This window comes from Nyctereutes procyonoides, unplaced genomic scaffold (genome assembly GCF_905146905.1).
Source record: "Nyctereutes procyonoides isolate TBG_1078 unplaced genomic scaffold, NYPRO_anot_genome, whole genome shotgun sequence".
NCBI classification, from domain to species: Eukaryota; Metazoa; Chordata; class Mammalia; order Carnivora; family Canidae; genus Nyctereutes; species Nyctereutes procyonoides.
The window spans coordinates 26,420,316-26,438,542 of NW_026575043.1; the positions used below are offsets into that span (position 1 = coordinate 26,420,316).

Consider the following 18,227-nt stretch of genomic DNA (forward strand, 5'->3'; position numbering starts at 1 on the left):
AAAATCCTCTGTTTTTGCTATGACTTTACCAGCAGCACTTAAAAAGATGTTCTTTACTGATGTACGTTGTTACCTTGACATTTTATTTTATTTTTTTTAATTCTTTTTAAATTTTTTTATTTATTTATGATAGTCACTCAGAGAGAGAGAGAGAGAGAGGCAGAGACACAGGCAGAGGGAGAAGCAGGCTCCATGCACCAGGAGCCCGATGTGGGATTCGATCCCGGGTCGCCAGGATCACGCCCTGGGCCAAAGGCAGGCGCCAAACCACTGCGCCACCCAGGGATCCCACCTTGACATTTTAATTTGTTTTTGAGTCACTGTTTGCTTTGGGATCTTTTATGAATTATCTGCTCATCACGATCTCACGTTTGCTTTACAGCTGGGTGCTCCCCCACCTAAACACGAATGTTTTCCAGGTCCTAAGGCAGTGGTGTTCCTGCAGCATGGCTTGCTGGCAGATGCTAGTAACTGGGTCACCAACCTGCCCAACAGCAGCCTGGGCTTCATCCTGGCCGACGCCGGTTTTGATGTGTGGCTGGGGAACAGCAGGGGCAACACCTGGTCCCGGAAGCACAAGACCCTCTCCATAGACCAAGATGAGTTCTGGGCTTTCAGGTGTGTTTGAGTTGATCGCGATGGGGTCTGCTTCCTTAGCACCCTTCAGGCAGGCACTCTGGGGAGGCAGATCGACAGGGAACTCAGGGCAGTAGGAGAGGTTGCAAAAGGTTGTTAAAGGGTGAAAACCTGGGATCCCTGGGTGGCGCAGCGGTTTGGCGCCTACCTTTGGCCCGGGGCGCGATCCTGGAGACCCGGGATCGAATCCCACGTCAGGCTCCCGGTGCGTGGAGCCTGCTTCTCCCTATGTCTCTGCCTCTCTCTCTCTGTGTGTGTGTGACTATCATAAATAAATAAAAAATTTAAAAAATATATCATTTAAAAAAAAAGGGTGAAAACCTACTGAGGAATTTAGTAAATCACAGCAAGCTGAATTAGAAGCAAATAATTACATCTGAGATTTAGATCCGGTTACGGATGTTTAGTTATATTGGCAGTCCGGGTCGTGTGGGACCTGCTGGGTGACTCGTGTCCTATGACCTTCTTCCTTCCTCCATAAACATGCACTGCTTTTCTATTTCCAGAAATTGTCCTCTCCTCTCTGTTACTTCTGGCTCTGCCTATTACTCATGGCGTGACATGTCAGTAATGTTTTTTTGTAAAACGGAGCTAATAAATGCCTAACTCACGAGGTCATCGAGAGAATCAAAGGAGAGGATACAGGGGAGAGCCTGGCGCAGGCGGGTGGTAAAGTCTGCGCGCGCATCTCCGGATGACAAGCGGCACACGCGCGGGCCCATGGCTGTGTCCTACTACCTGGTGTTAGAGAAGGTCAGGGCTGTAGACTCCTCCAGGCTTGTTTCCCATTTGAAAAACCGTAGTCACCTAAGGACAGGAAACGCAAGCGTGGGAGTTTTTACCAAAGGCCCGGGCAAGGATATACTTGTCACACCATTTGTAGTGGTGAAAAGGCCGAAACTATCAATGCCCATCAGCAGTGGATGGACAAGGTGAGTGTTCTGTGTCTACACAACGGATGGCCAGCGGCCACACAGCAGCATGGGTGTAGCCAGACATGCTGTTTGGCCATACTTATGGGAAAATTCAGGAATTAGGGGCACCTGGGTGGCTCGGCATCTTAAAAAAAAAAGAATGGGTTAAGCTAATTTATGGCATGAGAGGCGAAGGCAGTGGTGACCCTTGGGAGGCACAGTTAGAAGGCAGCCTGTGCCGCCCTGTTAACATGTTCTGTGCTCGGTGCTACTCTTCCTGGCTGGGCTCAGCTTACGGGCGCCGTCACACTGCAGCCTTACTGTGCGCGTGCACTTGTGTTTGCATGCGGTGTCCTCACGAGAGTGTTCCTTTTTTGGATTCCAGTTATGATGAAATGGCAAATTATGACCTACCAGCTTCAATCAACTTCATCCTGAATAAAACGGGCCAAAAGCAAGTGTATTACGTGGGTCACTCTCAAGGCACTACGCTAGGTATGTGATAAAGATGAGAGCTTGATGGAATGTCTTAGTCCGGTTTGCATTTGTTCCTGAAAGTGAAATATGAAAAAAAAATGTTAGTTCAAATTGAGATTGTGTGTTTTTTGTTTTAATGCCAAGCAGAAATAACGAATAGGGGAAGGGCAGAGAATGTGGGTACTACCTCATGTTCTCTGGAAATGCAGACTTTCGTATCAAGAGATACGTTAGAGCTAGAACATTCTAAGCACATAAGTTCCTTTTGAGTATTTGGTGACTGATCTGAGGGCCGCGGTAAACGTTCCCTGGGGCTGGCGGTGGGGCGGCCTGTTGGGGAGAATCTTTCCCAGGCTCGGCTTAGCTGACCGAGGGGGAGCTTCTGGACCTCGTCCAGCGTGTACGCAGGCTCAGAACTGAATCAGCTGCACACGTCCTGGATTCACTCAGCACTCTCCTGGTTTGCGGGTCCTGCCCCGGTGACCATGCTGCTGCTGGAAGTCCCGCAAGAGGGAATTCCAAGTATCTTCCTTCTGTTCCCACAGGTTTTATAGCATTTTCACAGATCCCCGAGCTGGCCGCAAAGGTCAAAATGTTTTTTGCCCTGGCTCCCGTGGCTTCGGTCCAGTTCTCTACCAGCCCTCTCTCCAGATTAGGAGAATTACCAGAATTTCTCCTGAAGGTACGTGGACTCCCCTGACCCCAACCCCTCTTGCCCCACAAACTTCCTTTTCAGACCTGAAGAATTGGCCCTTAGAGGGAGAATCTGCGCCTTCCCCCGGTACGTCTCACTGTTGATGGAACACTGGGGCTTCTCACCATGGTGTTTCTGTCCCCATCACCCCTGCTTCCAGGTCCTAGGGGGTCAGGGAAGGCGGGTCACTAATGCTGCAGGGGCATCGTCTTCTCACGGGTCACTTGTCAGTGCCGCTCACCACCCACCACACAAAGGGAGCCCAAGGGAACCCTTAAGCAACTAGAGTTGCTCTTGTTGCCACGTGGGGAGCCCAGGGAGCCTGTGCCTGGAAGGAAGAGGCAGGTGCTGCCCCCATATGCCGGACCCTGGCCCCAAGGGCAACCCAAAGACACTGTTCCTATTGCATTTCATAGCCTGACCCCAAACACAAGCCAGTAACCGCCTGAGGCTCAACCCAGGAGCTCTGTGAGCCCCCCAAGCTCTGTCCAAGGACGAAGCAGTTTTCAGGAGGAGGAGTTGAGAGCCAGCAGAGGCCAGATGGCCCATTACTCATGCACCCGATGTGCTTCCCGTGCAATACATTTATACACACGCACAGGGAATGCTGCAGACTGTACTCTGATCTCGGAAGCCGACCGTCACATAAGATGGATCCTCTGCCCCCATGACCAGAAGTGCACGTAACGTGTGGCCCCCTCTAACCAGACTTGGGTTGTAGAAGCTTCAGGTTTCATTACAAACAATTCAGAGATTGCAAATAAAGCGCCCTTCCATTCGTTACCCAGGCCCTCTCACTCCTTAGAGTTGAACAAGGTGCTCAGCGTGGGACCTTTTCCTATAGACCTTGGGTGTGGATTTATTTTTTATTTTTATTATTTTTTAAAGATTTATTTATTTATGATAGACATAGAGAGAAAGAGGCAGAGACACAGGCAGAGGGAGAAGCAGGCTCCACGCAGGGAGCCCGACGCAGGACTCGATCCCGGGACTCCAGGATCGCGCCCTGGGCCAAAGGCAGACGCTCCACCACTGAGCCCCCCAGGGATTCCCTGGGTGTGGATTTAAATACACACACAGATCCTGCACACAGATCCTGAGAGAAATTCAGTGTTTTGTTTTAACGCTGACGGTGGCCAACTTAGGTATATATTGCTCTGTGGGTCGTGCCTTCCACTTGGAGAGCTGCCATGCGACCGCATAAAACACTGTTCCGTTCTTCCCCCTTAGCAGGAATTACCACTTACTTTTTCTTTTTTTGTCTTTTGAAATCCAGATAACTAAAGCTAAGGGCTTTGTCCCACCTTTTTCTTCTTCTTTTTTTTTAAATTTAAATTCAATTAAGTAGCTTAGAGTGTATTATTAGTTTCAGGGGTAGAGTTCAGCGATTCATCACTTGCATGTAACGTCATCAGTCCCAGTGCTCATCACGTCCCAGGAACTGCCGCCTACGTAGCCAGACTCCCGTGGTAGATGCTGAGGTTGTTGCTTATGTGCTGTGGCCGTGCCCCTGTACCTTCTTCCCGAAGAACTGAAGTGGCTCTGTCATAGGAGTGTCTCTGATTTCATGTAATCCTTGGAGGTTGTGATTTAATAGCTTTGTAAAGGTAGACCCCCCACTTCCCGCCTTGGAGGCAGTGCCTCGTTAAGTCTGCAGAGGGCCCTGGGGATCTGCACTTTCACAGAGCACCCCATAGGACCCTACTGTAGACTAAACAGCCTGGTCCTCGGGAGTCCCTGTCCCAGACAGTGGTGTTTTCTGATATCCTGGGACAGTGACAGAATGGGAAAAATAAATGTTCCTAAAACCTCTCAATTAGCTGCTGTGGGAAATCTGGGTTGCATTCACGGAAGCTCAGTGCCCTCACTCTCAGAACACGATGATGTAAGTTAGGAAGACTTCAGGATTGACCTGAGCAGGCCTGTAAGTGTACATAAGGTGAATTTTTCTTTTTCGGAACACACTGTCCTGCTTTGACGTAGTTGCCAGTGGAGCGTGCCACAGTGATGTTCGGTTTGCAGTTTTAAAGTTCAAGGTCAAAAAAATAATAATAATAAAAAAGTTCAAGGTCAGCGTCACCACCCCGTCTGTCCAAAGGAGAACGTGGCGTATTGTGCCCCATGTCAGGGATGCCCTGTCTCCGTGGTTTTAGTAAAGAACCCCAAAATCTCTTTGTCACATGTGACCATCACATAGACTTAAAGCCAGGAGTTTTGCATACTGATGCCTCTTCCTGCAGCGTCCTGCTCTGCACATGCTTCTCGCTCCCCCCCCCCCCCCAGCCAGTCATCATGCTGGGGGGGGGGGAGTGAGAAGCATGCTTCTCCAGTCAGGAGAAGAGGCAACCCGAGGGGACCCAGGGGCATCCTGTAGAAGATGGGTCCGATAGAGCTCACGGGCTCTGCGCACGGGGACAGAACTTGCCCGAAGTAGGGCTGAATGTGGCCCGTGTGGTGCAACAACTTCAAATCAGTCACACCCTTTAAGAAGCATATCTAATGCTGAAATCTCAATAATTGATTATTTTGGGGGGCGGGGAAGAGTGTTGTGTACCCCAAAGCAGTTGCACCCTTAGGCTGGGTTAAGCTTTCCGGTTCAGAACGTCACCCAGGCAGCGTGGCATTTCACATTCGCCATTTTACACGCTGCGCTTTCGTGCCGCCGCCGCGGGTCTATTAGGCCTGTGAGGAGGACCCTGCCTCATGCCTCGCCCCCCGCTTCTGGCGGCTTGCTCCGCTCTCCTTGGCTTGTAAGAGCCTCTCTCCCGTTTCTGCCTTCATCTCCGCATGTGTGAGCACCCCCTGCGTGTCTGTCTCTACCCAGAGTCCTCCTTTCTGTAAGGACCCTGGTCCTACTGCGTGGGGGCCACGCTGCTCACCTCATCTTCCCTTGACGGCCTCTGTAAGGGCCTGACTCTAGTAAGGTCACATGCCGAGATACTGGAAATTAGGGCTTCCACATACCTTTTTTTTTTTTTTCCCCCTGGGATGGAGGAACACGGCCTTGGTAGGCATTTGAACTTTTCACCCCTGCTCGTCCCTCCGTGGGGTAGGCATCTGCAGAAGTATAAATCCTAGGGGGACAAATTTGGGTGAAACGTAAGGAAGATGCTTTTCCTGTTTCGCATTGCACCCATACGTGAAGATCTTTGGGGGCATAGTGATTGCCCCAGAGATCCTTGAGCACAGGCTCAGCGGCCATTGGTCAGGGCTTGTGGAGACAGGAGTCTGCACACTTGGTCTCTAAAGGGCCCCGTAGGACGTATTGTTGGCTTTGTGGGTCACATGACCTCTGTTGTAACGACTGAACTCTGCCCCTTTAGTGTGAAAACAGCCAGAGACAAAGCAGAAGAAAATGAGTGCACCTGTGTGCCAGTAAAACTTTATTAATGAATAGGCAGCGCCGGTGGAGGAAGAAGGAGGAGTTATTGTTTAGTGGGAATGGAGTTTTAGCTTGAGATGTTGGGAGAGCTCTGGAGAGGAGTAGTGTTGTTTGGATTGCACAATAATGTGTGTCCTAATGCCCCTGAACTGAACACTTAAAAAATGGTTAGAATGGTAAAATTTTGTGTTCCTCATGCTCTATCACAATAAAAAAGCATGAAAAGAAAAACACAACAGGCAGTGGGCAGGAATTGGCTCACTGGCCAGTAGAATTTATTTGGATTTTATATGGATGTGTGTGTCCTACGTGAGATACGTTGTTGACCAGCCTTGGTTTCGACTTTCTTGGAAGTCACTACCAGCCTGGCAATCAAAGAGAGTTCTTGGGGATGACCCTGGGATAAGTGATCATTAATGCCCCTTCCTTTTCTTTTCTTTTTTTTTTTTAATTTTTACTTATTTATTCATGAGAGACACAAGCAGCGGGGGAAACGGACTCCTTTCCAGGACCCCGGGGTCACGACCTGAGCAGAAGGCAGAGGCTCAACCCCTGGGCCACCCGTGCGTCCCATTGCCCCTTCCTGCTGTACAAAGTCTGCTGTTTGTTAACTTATTTGGTTTTTCTGCCTCTTTTCCTCACTGGAGACTTTAAGTCCACATCTCTAACATCTGCTTTTGCCCTAGTAAACCTATCGTGTAAGTATGCTGGTGTGACCGTCCGCCGGTTGCCATTCGTCTTCTGGGGTCTCATGTGGGGACACTTGGCGTGCGTCTCCGCTTCGGAGGTGGGTCGGGGGGCTTGTAGGCCAGAATGAAATGCTGAGATATTCTTGGGTTTCTTTTTATTTTATAGGACTTACTCGGGTCCAAAGAATTTCTCCCCCAGAATATGCTTCTGAAGTGGCTGAGCACACACTTTTGCTCTCACGTCATTCTGAAGGAGCTCTGTGGAAATGCCGTTTTTGTTATCTGTGGATTTAACGAGAAGAACTTAAACATGGTATGTGTGTTTATGATCACACTTGCTTGAGCTTTCAGTGAGTTTATCTTGTGTGTGAACATGCATGTGTGCTGGAGGATGTGAGAGAAGCATGAAATGACCTCACTGAAGACACAAGGGATTCGCTTTGGCAGGTGCCTGGGGATGCTGTCTGCTGGTCTCAGGCCTGCTGTGGGCAACTTCCTGCTGAGTGAGGAGACTTGTCGTAATTTAAGTCCTGATAATTATATTCATTCTAGTGATCTGTTTCTTTTGAAAAAATAATGGTTAAGTGTATTTAAATTTGCGTGTGTGTGTGTCTGTGTGTGCACACATTTCTTTACTTATTTTATAAAATGTAGATCTTTGGTCAGCAATATGCTGGTACTTCTAATGCTTTTTTAAAAAAGATTTTATGTATTTTGAGGGAGAGTGAGAGAGAGAGCATGATGAGCATGCACAGGGGCAGGGGCAGGGGCAGAGGGAGAAGCAGGATCCCCCCGAGCAGGGGTCTGGGGTCCTGACCTGAGCCGAAGGCAGATGCTTACCTGGTTGAGCCATGCGGGCGCCCCAGTGCTGGTATTTCTAAATATATTTGTCGTTTGTAATGTTGCATTTTGAAAACAGGCTTTAAAATTCTAGAATGAAGACTCCAGGGAATTCTTTTAAGTGATATTAATTTTTCTTGTTCCCAATGACAAAAGCAAGGTCTGAAGAAAATGGAAATGACCCATAACCTCAACCCACGCAGCCCTACAGTTAGTTACCGTATCGCTCTGCTTCATTCCTACATATTCTGTGTGTGCATGGTTGTACGTCTTTTTATAGGACGTATTTGTAGTCAGAGAACTAGAACTTTTTTCCTTGCTCTTCGTCTCATACATTTGAGATTGTGGCTCCGAAGTCCAGAACATGTTTCTTACCGGTGCCTCCTGAATGCCGTGTCCTTTACTTATTCCAGTGTATTTATTTTGCAGTCTAGAGTGCCTGTGTATATATCACACTCTCCTGCTGGAACTTCTGTGCAAAACATCTTGCACTGGGCCCAGGTAGGTGTTCCAGGGGCGCACTGGGGTTTGCCCACCATCCCAAACCCTTCCTGTCCCCCACAAAGCCGGTCCGCTTCCAGAGCAGGGCTGGTTTCCTGCCCCCGTGTCCTGGGTTCCTGGCATTGTGCTACCGTACTGTTTGCGAGTTCACCCAGCAGCTATCAGGCTTGACTTTTTTCCCCTGCCCTCCCCTCCCCCCATCAGTTTTTCACGGAATCCTAGATTTATCTTATTTCTGTGTTGTTCCACAAAGCAAGATTTTGGAGCGGCTTTGAGAGGGAGGCTGCAATGTCAGTACTAACCCAGGAACACAGTGGATAAACCAGAGCTAAACCAGTCATCGCATCAATGGGAACCACTTGCTTTTAAAATGCAGTTTTGATTGTCTTATCCCATACCAGAAAGCAATGCATGTTCGTTCCAGAAAATTCAGAAATCATATATTAAATATGATTTAATAAAAAATAATAATAAATAAAAAATAATAATGCTCTTATGATAGAAATAATAGTTGTAGGAAGAGGCTGATTAATTAATAAGATGGCTTACATTATTTTCTTCTACTTATTCTTTCATAACTTGCTTTTTTCCCACCTAACAGTATTATCAGGGGCTTATTTCTACCTTAGGACATATTTTTGTAGGAATTTCCTTCCTAACCGTTTTTTTTTTTAAGATTTTATTTATTTGGGATCCCTGGGTGGCGCAGCGGTTTGGCGCCTGCCTTTGGCCCAGGGCGCGATCCTGGAGACCCGGGATCGAGTCCCACATCGGGCTCCCGATGCATGGAGCCTGCTTCTCCCTCTGCCTATGTCTCTGCGCCTCTCTCTCTCTCTGTGACTATCATAAATAAAAATAAAAATTAAAAAAAAAGATTTTATTTATTTATTTGAAAGAGGGAGAGAGGGGAAGGGACAGAGAGAGAAGCAGACTCCCTGCTGAGTAGGGGGCTGGCCCGGTATGGGGCTCCATCCCAGGACCCTGAAGTCACCACCTGAGCCCAAGGCAGATGCTTGATTAGCCTACTGAGACACCCAGGGGTCTCTATAACTTCTTTTTAAATATGAACTAACTCACCATTTAAGCTCCAAACCAAGATGCTGTAGGTGCCTTGGAGAGCAGTTGCCAAACACTGGGTAGTCACCATCTGCATCAGAGTTGCCCCTTTTAACAAAATATTGTTTAAAAAAAGTAAGGGGAGTTGGTCTCACGGTAGGCTGTTGGGTTGGCTACAATCCAGGCTTCTAAAAGTGGATATGTAGAAACTATGATGGGGATGATAAATAAATATATTAATTCACAGATTAGTAGATGTAGAACATAGTATTTATAGTAATCCACATGAGTACGTTAACATATAATCAGTATTTTATATTAGTATGAATATATTAATCCCTGTACGTTTTAATCCCTATATAAGTCTTAATATGTATATTACGTGTAATATCCATTTCTTTCCCAAACAAGGTAGTTAACTATTTGAAATGTTTAAGATTCAAATTTCAGTAAACAGCATAAAGTTTATCTCATGAGTATAGTCATCGATCCGGTGTCATTCACAGCACGTGTGTAGCTGCTTTAGTGTGTCATAGGGTAGCTACATTGCAACCAAAATGAAATTCTTGTATTATTTATTTTATTGAAGTGTAGTTGACGCACAATGTTATATTGGTCTCAGGTGTACGGCAAAGCAATTCGACGAGTCTTTGGGTCATGCTGTGCTCCCACGGGCGTAGCCACCATCTGTCACCACACAGCACCGTTACAGTACCAGTGCCATTTAATTAATTTATGTAAAGACGTTATTATTTATTTAGAACTATTTAGAGTAGGGGAAGGGGATGGAGGGAGAAAGGGAGAGAATCTCAAGCAGATTCTGTGCCGAGCACAGACCCTGATGTGGGGCTCGATCTCATGACCCTGAGATCATGACCTGAGCCGAAACCAAGAAGCAGACACTCAACTGACTGAGCCACCCAGATGCTCCCCCCAATGCGGTTTTATTTTATTTATTTATTTATTTATTTATTTATTTATTTATTTATTTATATTTTTTATTTTTTGCGGTTTTATTTTAAATTACAGTTTGGAAATAAAGAGTAAATCTGGGGCCAGCGTAAAATGGACTTCTGAGGATACAGCTAACTCTAGCAACCTGTGACGCTTTCTCAAACTTCTGTGTCAGATAATATTTTCCCTCAAATTATCTTCTTTTTAGTTTATTAAATACCAGAAGTTCCAAGCCTTTGACTGGGGAAGCTGTGCCAGGAATTATTTCCATTACAATCAGGTAAGGGCTTCAAAAGTCTTTAGAATTAAACCTGGCTCTGAAAAACCACCAGCGGAGCCAGCTGGAGTCACGGGGCCTCTGGGCTGGGTGGGGGGTGGGTGCTCGGGTGCTGGGGGAGATGTGAGGGAGACCTGAATAGACGGTGGCAGTTTCCCTCCATCTTCTGGAACAACCCGAGCCTTGTGGTGGGTGGTATGGCCTGGGCCTCCCATCCTGGTCCTTTCCGCTGGCTCTGTAACAACTGTCACCGTCTCATATCGTTCAGCGTGACCAGGAACACGGACTCTAGGGTCAGGGAACCCTCAGTCTTCTCCCTGGCAACTGGCCGGGCTGCACGGCCTAAGCCTTTTCTTCCACATACACAGAAACAGACCATTTTCTGAGCGCCGAGGGCTCTAAAGCCTGAGGCACGTGGCCCATATTTTTCCTGTTTAGTTCTCACGCTGCCCGTGTGGCAGGTGCGTTGGCTGTTATCGTTCTGGAAGGTAAGGGAACTGAGCTGGGCAGAGTTCCTGTGACCTGTGTGGAGCCCCAGAGGGAGAGGAAGTCAGAGTAGGGTGTAGGACACCCCCGCCCAACCGCCCAGGCTCCAGGGCTTCGCATCCGCTGCCCAGAGACCAGCGCCTTCCTCTGGGGCCGAAGCACCGAAGCACCTGCCGTGGTGTCTGGCACGGGGCAGCGGGCGATAGCTGGCAGTTACTAGGGTTACGGGTCTGTGCTCGGGGTTAGGTTTCTTTTTGCTCGGGTAGTAGTGACTTCAAAAGTGAGCTGAGAGCCGTTGTCAGAACTTCGTCTTCCACTGTCCCATCACACTTACTAATCGGTATCGAATGAGGATTGCTTGTGTTTTTGAAAAGTGAAACAACAGCAAAGCCTTCTGTTGGTTTTACTGCAGACTTACCCTCCCCCTTACAAAGTGAAGGACATGCTCGTGCCCACCGCCGTCTGGAGCGGCGGCAACGACTTGCTGGCGGATGTCGACGACGTTGGCGTTTTGCTGTCCCAGATCACCCACCTGGTGTACAACAAGCTCATCCCTGACTGGCAGCATCTGGACTTTATCTGGGGCTTGGATGCTCCTTGGCGGCTCTACAACGAAATAGTGAACCTAATGAGGAAGTATCTGTGAGAGCCACGCTGGAGAAACTGTCACCGGTTCGGGTGACGAGTCACATTTAAATTTGTGGGCTTGATTTCTCTAAAATCATTGTCTTTCCCAGGCCTTTTAAATTTTTTGTATCCCATGGAGCGATGACTGAAGTTGCTCAGGTCTCTCCGGGATTAGAAACGCGCTAGCTTACTTTCTCTCGTCGCGGCCTTTGTGAAGCTCGTGTCTCAAACATGGTGCAGCCTCTTTAAAGCTACCACTGACTTGCAAAAGGTCCTAAATGTTGTGTATCCTTACAATTTAAAATACACAATACTGCCTTTTTACCTTGCACAAGACACACATGCTAAGTATGTGATGGGGTTTGAAAGCTGTGAGGTTCGTTGGCAAATAACCGGACTTTTGATTTGAAAATGGTCAGGATGTGCCCAGTTCTTATCTCTTTGCCTCAAAGGGCTGCTCAGTCCAGCGGCCTTGGAGTCACCGGAGAGCTAAGTGACACCCTCATGTTCTCATGCAGTTGGTGCAGAGCTGGGCCAGTCGTAAAGATTCTATAATGAATTTTAGCCAACAACCATGATTCTCGTTATTTAGCAAATGTTTAAATTGCTCAGACCAAACAAAACAATTGGCTGGAATCTTCAGACAATAAATTCTACTCATTAAAACGACCCCCCAACACCCTATATTTTACATGGCCTGAGGACAGGCAAGCCTCCATAGTCAGGAACCTCTCATTGTGCAGCAGGCCAGAAATCCACTGGTGTGAGAAGACAAGTGGACCGGGAGGGAGCCCCAGTCTCCTCCATGGGGTTAGCGTCTGCTAGGCCAGCCGCTGTGACTCGGTGCTTGGGTGTCGGAGGCAGGAGCCCAGGGCTGCCCGGGAGGAGTGTCCTAACCATTTTCACCCAAGAGAAATGTGACATGATTGTTTTCAGATGAATGCTCAGGGATTCTTCCCGTGTCTTTAGTTTCGTACGTGTCCATGCTGTCAATGCTCCTGACCCCACTCCTAGTTCACGAAGCCCTTACTCACCTGCCTTCCTTGCTGCGCCATGTCCTTGCAATACGAACAGATGGACAGAAGGACAACCGATAGGTTTTTCTGGTTCAGCTCTTTTGGCTGCGATAATAAACGATGCTTGGTACTGGCTGATGTGTGCAGGCAGCACGATACCACTTTGTAACACTGAAAAAGTCTTATTGGAACTTTGCAATAAAACTCAGTAGCTTCATGGACCTGAGGGGCTGTGTGTATGTATGTGGTTTTGGGTTTTTTTTTTTTTTTTTACATTTTATTTACTTATCCATGAGAGACACAGAGAGAGAGGCAGAGACACGGGCAGAGGGAGAAGCAGGCTCCCTGCAGGGAGCCCGATGCAGGACTCGATCCCAGGACCCAGGGTCACGCCCTGGGCGGAAGGCAGATGCTCAGCCACTGAGCCCCCGGGGGGCCCCTGCTTTCTTTATTTGCTGGCCCTTCTGTACTTGCCTGTCTCTTATGGCAGGATTTAGGCTTTTCTTTCTCATCTTCTCCCCCCCCCCCCCCCGTAAAGCCTCACTGACACTGCCCATGGGCCTTTGGGCCCTTCCCATGGTAAGGAGAGAATGGTTGCAAACCTAAGGGGCATGGGGGATATTTTGGACACAGTGGCTCTCAGCCTTACCCCACAGGGGCCGTTGAGCTTGTGAGGTCAGATGGAGACCAAGCAGAGACCCCCATCTACGGGGGGGGGGGCGGCTGCAGGAGGGACCGTGGATTCAGGGACTGTCCATCTAACCCCTCCCTTGCAGGAGGCAGCCAGGCTGGCAGAGACCAATCATTCATGCTATCGGGTCCCCAAGGCATTGATCTGGGGGCATCTGGCACCATCTCTCCATCACTCGGTGTGCTTGAGGGCCGAAGAGCCATCTTACCCGTTTCTGTAGACCCAGAGTCGAGCAAAAGCCTGGAATAAAGCGAGTCGATATGTATCCGTGGACGGAAAAGCAGTGTGGAGAACGAGACCACACCAGTCAGCTGAGTGGAGTTAGATGCACAGTGACATCCTGGGAGGGGCTGAGGTCTGAAGCGGAGCCTGTGTTTTCATGGCACCACAAAAGACCCCAGTGGCACCAGAGGCACAGGCTATACGTGCCTGGGAGGGTGCCGCTCCTCACTGGCTCTGTGTCCCCCCCATGCCGCCCTTTCTCCTTGGGCCAAAGCAACCGCTTGCTCGGGCTGAGCAGCCACGGGATGCACGGGCAGGGCTGAGAGGAGGGAGCTGGGCAGGTGCTTCCGCCTGCTGCCCTCGGGCACTAGTGGGCGACAGCTTGCCCCAGACGCAAGGACTTCGGGCCGTCGCAGGGGACTTGGGTCTCAGCTCTGCTTGTGCCTTGGAGAAAGAGTCAGTAGAGTTTTGGGCACCGGGCGACAGGACACAGATATGCGGGGTGATTCGTGGGGCCCCTCCCACCGGCATGTGTATCGCTTCCCCCCTTCCCAGGCTTTCCTCCAGGGCGTAGTCTTCAGTGTGGGGCAGGCTAGACGTTGCATAGCTGTTTTTGCTACAGTCCTGGCACCTTGCACATTTGCCTCTGTTGGTGGCCTTTTGTTCCTGACATCGCTGCATAGCTCCTTTTTTTTAAATTATAGAAGCTTTATTGTTTTTTAAAGATGTTATTTGAGAGAGAGAGAGTGAGCAAGAGAGAGAGCACAAGCCAGGGCGAGAGGGAGAAGCAGGCTCCCCGCTGAGCAGGGAGCCAGACTTGGGGCTCGATTCCAGGACCCTGGGATCATCACTTGAGCCAAAAGCAGATGCTTTATGGACTGAGCGACGCAGGTGCCCCTGTTTTATTGTTTAACAAAACAGTCTTGCTTTATCTTTGGCTGAGTGGAGAGGAGCTTGTCCCTTAAGAGGTCCTGGTACAGGTTGGTAGGAGGTCTGACTCTTCTTTTCAACTAGGTTTGATATATATTCATTTGAGCAGCACCAAAGATACCCAGAGATCTCCAGGGCAAGAAGACTAATTAATGCACCCATTGGGCTCTAAGACGCTGTGGTCACCCGGGCAAAGCCCCCAAATGGTTGAGAACACAGTCATTTCTTGCCGGCGCCATCAGAGGGCTCTCTTGGCTTTGCTTCCAAATCTGTACCTAAGGAGGCTTTCCCTCCCCTCTTGGGCAGTAGGTGGCGATGGCAGAGAAGGTCCTTGATCTGAGAGTCACTTGGTAATTTGAGGACTGGTGAGAACAACCGTGTCTCTGGTCATTTCTATCCAGGATTATGACCAATTCTTGCCTAACTCATAATATCTGAAAAATGTCCTCAAAGAGTAGCTGTGCCCCAAATGCAACATGAAGCTAAAAATATGCCTAATGGGTAAGAGAGTGCTGGGAGCCTCAGACAAGCAGGGGAAGTGGGCAAGGCTTCAGCCTGGCCTCACACTTAGGAAGGACCAAACTTTAGACCATTGATACTATCTTCAAATAATGGAGATAATTTTATGTCTGAATTAGAGGAGTTAATGCATTAAATGTAAGTATTTAAAGTACACTGTATTTTTTATTTCCTTCATTTATTTTTTAATTTATGGAGATATTTTCAAAATGTGACACCCTCCCCCCCAAAAGGTGATATTAGATGTCAATAATTGTTCTGATTTTTATTTTTTAAAGATTTTATTTATTTGAGAGAGAGCACAGGCTAGGAGAGGGCCAGAGGGAGAGGGAGAAGCGGACTCCCTGCTAAGCAGGGAGCCTGACGTGGGACTCGATCCCGGGACCCTGAGATCACGACCTGAGCTGAAGGCAGACGCTCAACCGCTGAGCCCCAGGGGTCCCCCAACTACATGTTCTATTTGTGGAGGTGGGGACAGTATCCAGAATCTTCTGGTGTGTAGTACCAAATAACTTAGAGAGTATGTTAAATACGCACAGACTTGATAGCTGCACTCATAGACGTGATTTGATCTCCAGGGTAGCTGGAGAAGAAAGGAATCCTGTCCTCCCACCCTGTCAGAAAGACCATGCCAAGATAAAAATGACAGAAAGTCAAAGTCAACTGGAAGAGCACAAAAATAGTATGGCCCAAGTTCTAATACTACTAGAACCCAGTAAATACCCCCTCTATGGAAAACCATCCCAGTAGGTAAGTAGCTGAACCACATCAATCAGTGCTCTAAAAAAAAAAAAATTCACTTTTAAGCTTCAATTTAGAGCTAGTATCTTTAAAAACAGGCATTGAGTCCACAGATATCTTTTGAACACTCACTATATGCAAGGTATAATGCTTGGCACTGGGGGAAGAACCCCTAAAAGATGGTACCTGTGCCCTAAAAAGACCCAGCAAGCTGTTCAATCTGTTTTGTGTATGGAAGTTTTTAAAGGTGCACATTTGCCAGTTCAGGAAATGATACCACTCTAGTCAAGACTAAATAGGGTTCAATTTTATTTGGGTCCATTGCGTGATGCTGTCTTTGTTGTCTGTAATGTCATGCTTACTTTTTCTGCATCCTCCCTATGACCTCAAGTGGACAACCATGAGATTATAACTGACTAACGTCCCTGAGATGATTGCATTTGTATATCAGACACCGACTTCTGTCCCAGGCAGCTGACGGGCTGGAAAGGCAGGGACGCCGGTGGCTCTTCTCCGAAGTTCTATGAGCAAGAGGGGAGAGCCTGAGCCAAGCGGAAGGAAACTGAAGTTTTACTGCACAGGACTTGATGCAATTGGCCCATGGAGAATATTCGAACAGGTTTAGTGATAGAGGATGGAAGAACCAAAGAAGGCAAAGAACAGGTTTTGGTTGGAGCTGGGGGCACAAAGGGGGCAGTCCTGACAGCAACCTAACAGCTAAGTGCAAATGAAGCACGTTGGCCAATGCCACCCACTGAAAAAATCCACAAGAGTATCCAAAGCACCCAAGCATGATAGCTGAGACCTCGGGAAGAGGACAGCGTGTGCTGAATGGAAATTTGCAGGTTGACTTAATTTCTTTTGAGGGCAAATCTGAGTGATGATTTACCTCTGGGCAAATCCTTTCATTCGAAAAGTTGGAGAAAGTGAGCTCTGGCCATCCTGGGGTGCGCCGAGGGTCTAAGAGTGAAGGAGACCAAGCCCATCCTCTTTCCTCTGAGATGCTGCTTGAGCCATGCAAAGTTCAAGGGCAAGCCATGTCTGCCAGGACTGGGAAAGAAGGAAGTCCCTGGGTTGCCCTAAAGGTGAATTGGACTGAGCAATGGATCGGGGTGGGGGACTGAAGAGGAGCCCTGAACCAACAGGCTGCCTGCGAGCTAGACACTCGCCAGCGAGGGAGGCCAGGGGCCTGTGCCGTCCCTAGCTCTGCTACCATCTAGATATCCAAGCAGTCAGAAAATCCCCCCTCCTCCTGTTTTTGCATTGATGGTCAAGAAGCTCAGAGCTGTTTCTGAATCTCTGTCTCATCAATATACAAGCAGAATATCGTAACGTTCTCTGTCTGGCACACTGAGGTTCTAAAGAAAACAAAGCTGCAGCATGGCCAGGGGCTGAGGCCCCAGGGAATGGGCGTCTAGGGAATAGTGTATTCCATCAGGGGCGGGGCAGGGGCACACACCACTCAGGAGGTTCTGAATTGGGAACTGGCTTGTTTAGGGTATATGCGTAGCAGCCAACACATTACTAGATTTCAATATATAACCATGTATTATGAACTGGCTTATGGTTTATCATATGCATATGTGTACACATCCCATAGAGCGTTATATTTCTGGGTCCATAAACTGTTTTATATTTGTTGTATTTATTCTTTCCTCATAATATGTGGCATTATCCTTTTATTTCTCTTTACGTGATTTTCTTTGATTTTCATTGTAAACTCCCTCGGTTCTTCCGGTGAAATGTGGAGCACACATTTAAAATAATATGTGTCTTCCTTAGCCAGCTTGCCGTGTGCCAGACACTCTGCTTTTGCCCCTGTAGGGCCACAGCGTGGATAGCCACGCTGCTTCTGGGCAGCTTGGGGTTCCCAGTCCGGATGAAATCACTTCAACTGAAGCACTTAGGTAATGCCTGGCAGACATTCTTTAATTATTATTGTCTTCCCATTTTAATGCTTGAAAGAACCTCATGAGATGGAGACCGGCGGTGGGGATGGATGGGGGGTGGATAAAAAAAAATGCAAAGCTTTGAGAAGTGGTGCGCTGTACCCCAGCCTCACAGGGACACCAGAGGCAAAGTTAGAATCAGTTCTGAGCGGTTCCACCCTCAAAACGTTCATCCCCGACTTCCACGCTCTAGGGGACACTTGGGTCAGCCGCCCCGGGTCAAAGGCGGAGGTGGTTTCCTAGCAGGTCCCGGGGAGGCCCCAGGCCTCGCCCAGGGCGACCGCCTCCCGCTGGGCCCCCCAGCGGGGGGGAGCAGGGAGCCGCGGTCAGGGGAATGGGGTCAGGGGGCAGGGCGGGCGGGGCCTCTGCTGCACCTGCAGCCCCTGGAGGCCGCTGCCCGGGAGGGAACCGGGTGGGGGTGGGGGGTGCAGCGGCTTTGCAGCCAGATCCGGGCGGGCTCTGGGTGTTCAAGTCCAGCACCTGCGTGTTTTGGGGTTTGTTGTTCTTGTTGTTTGTTTGAATTGAAGCCACACAGCCCAGGGCCCTGCCCAGTCGCGGGGCCTGCCTGTCGGGATGCGGGTCGGGGCCCTGCACGCTACGGAGAGGAGCGGCCAGCCTGTGCGCGC

At 48.9% G+C, this 18,227-nt stretch overlaps 1 protein-coding gene across 1 annotated transcript in view; it reads left to right on the forward strand.

Annotated features, from left to right (window-relative positions):
• Positions 1-12,770, forward strand: part of LIPA (lipase A, lysosomal acid type) — a 28,915-nt gene extending 16,145 nt beyond the window's left edge. The window contains exons 4-10 of the mRNA XM_055323359.1: positions 420-618; positions 1,936-2,045; positions 2,573-2,709; positions 6,959-7,105; positions 8,062-8,133; positions 10,352-10,423; positions 11,319-12,770. Of these exons, the coding sequence (XP_055179334.1) occupies positions 420-618; positions 1,936-2,045; positions 2,573-2,709; positions 6,959-7,105; positions 8,062-8,133; positions 10,352-10,423; positions 11,319-11,552 (971 nt within the window). The 3' untranslated portion in view covers positions 11,553-12,770. The remainder of the gene's footprint in view (positions 1-419; positions 619-1,935; positions 2,046-2,572; positions 2,710-6,958; positions 7,106-8,061; positions 8,134-10,351; positions 10,424-11,318) is intronic.
• Positions 12,771-18,227: the final 5,457 nt, after the last annotated feature.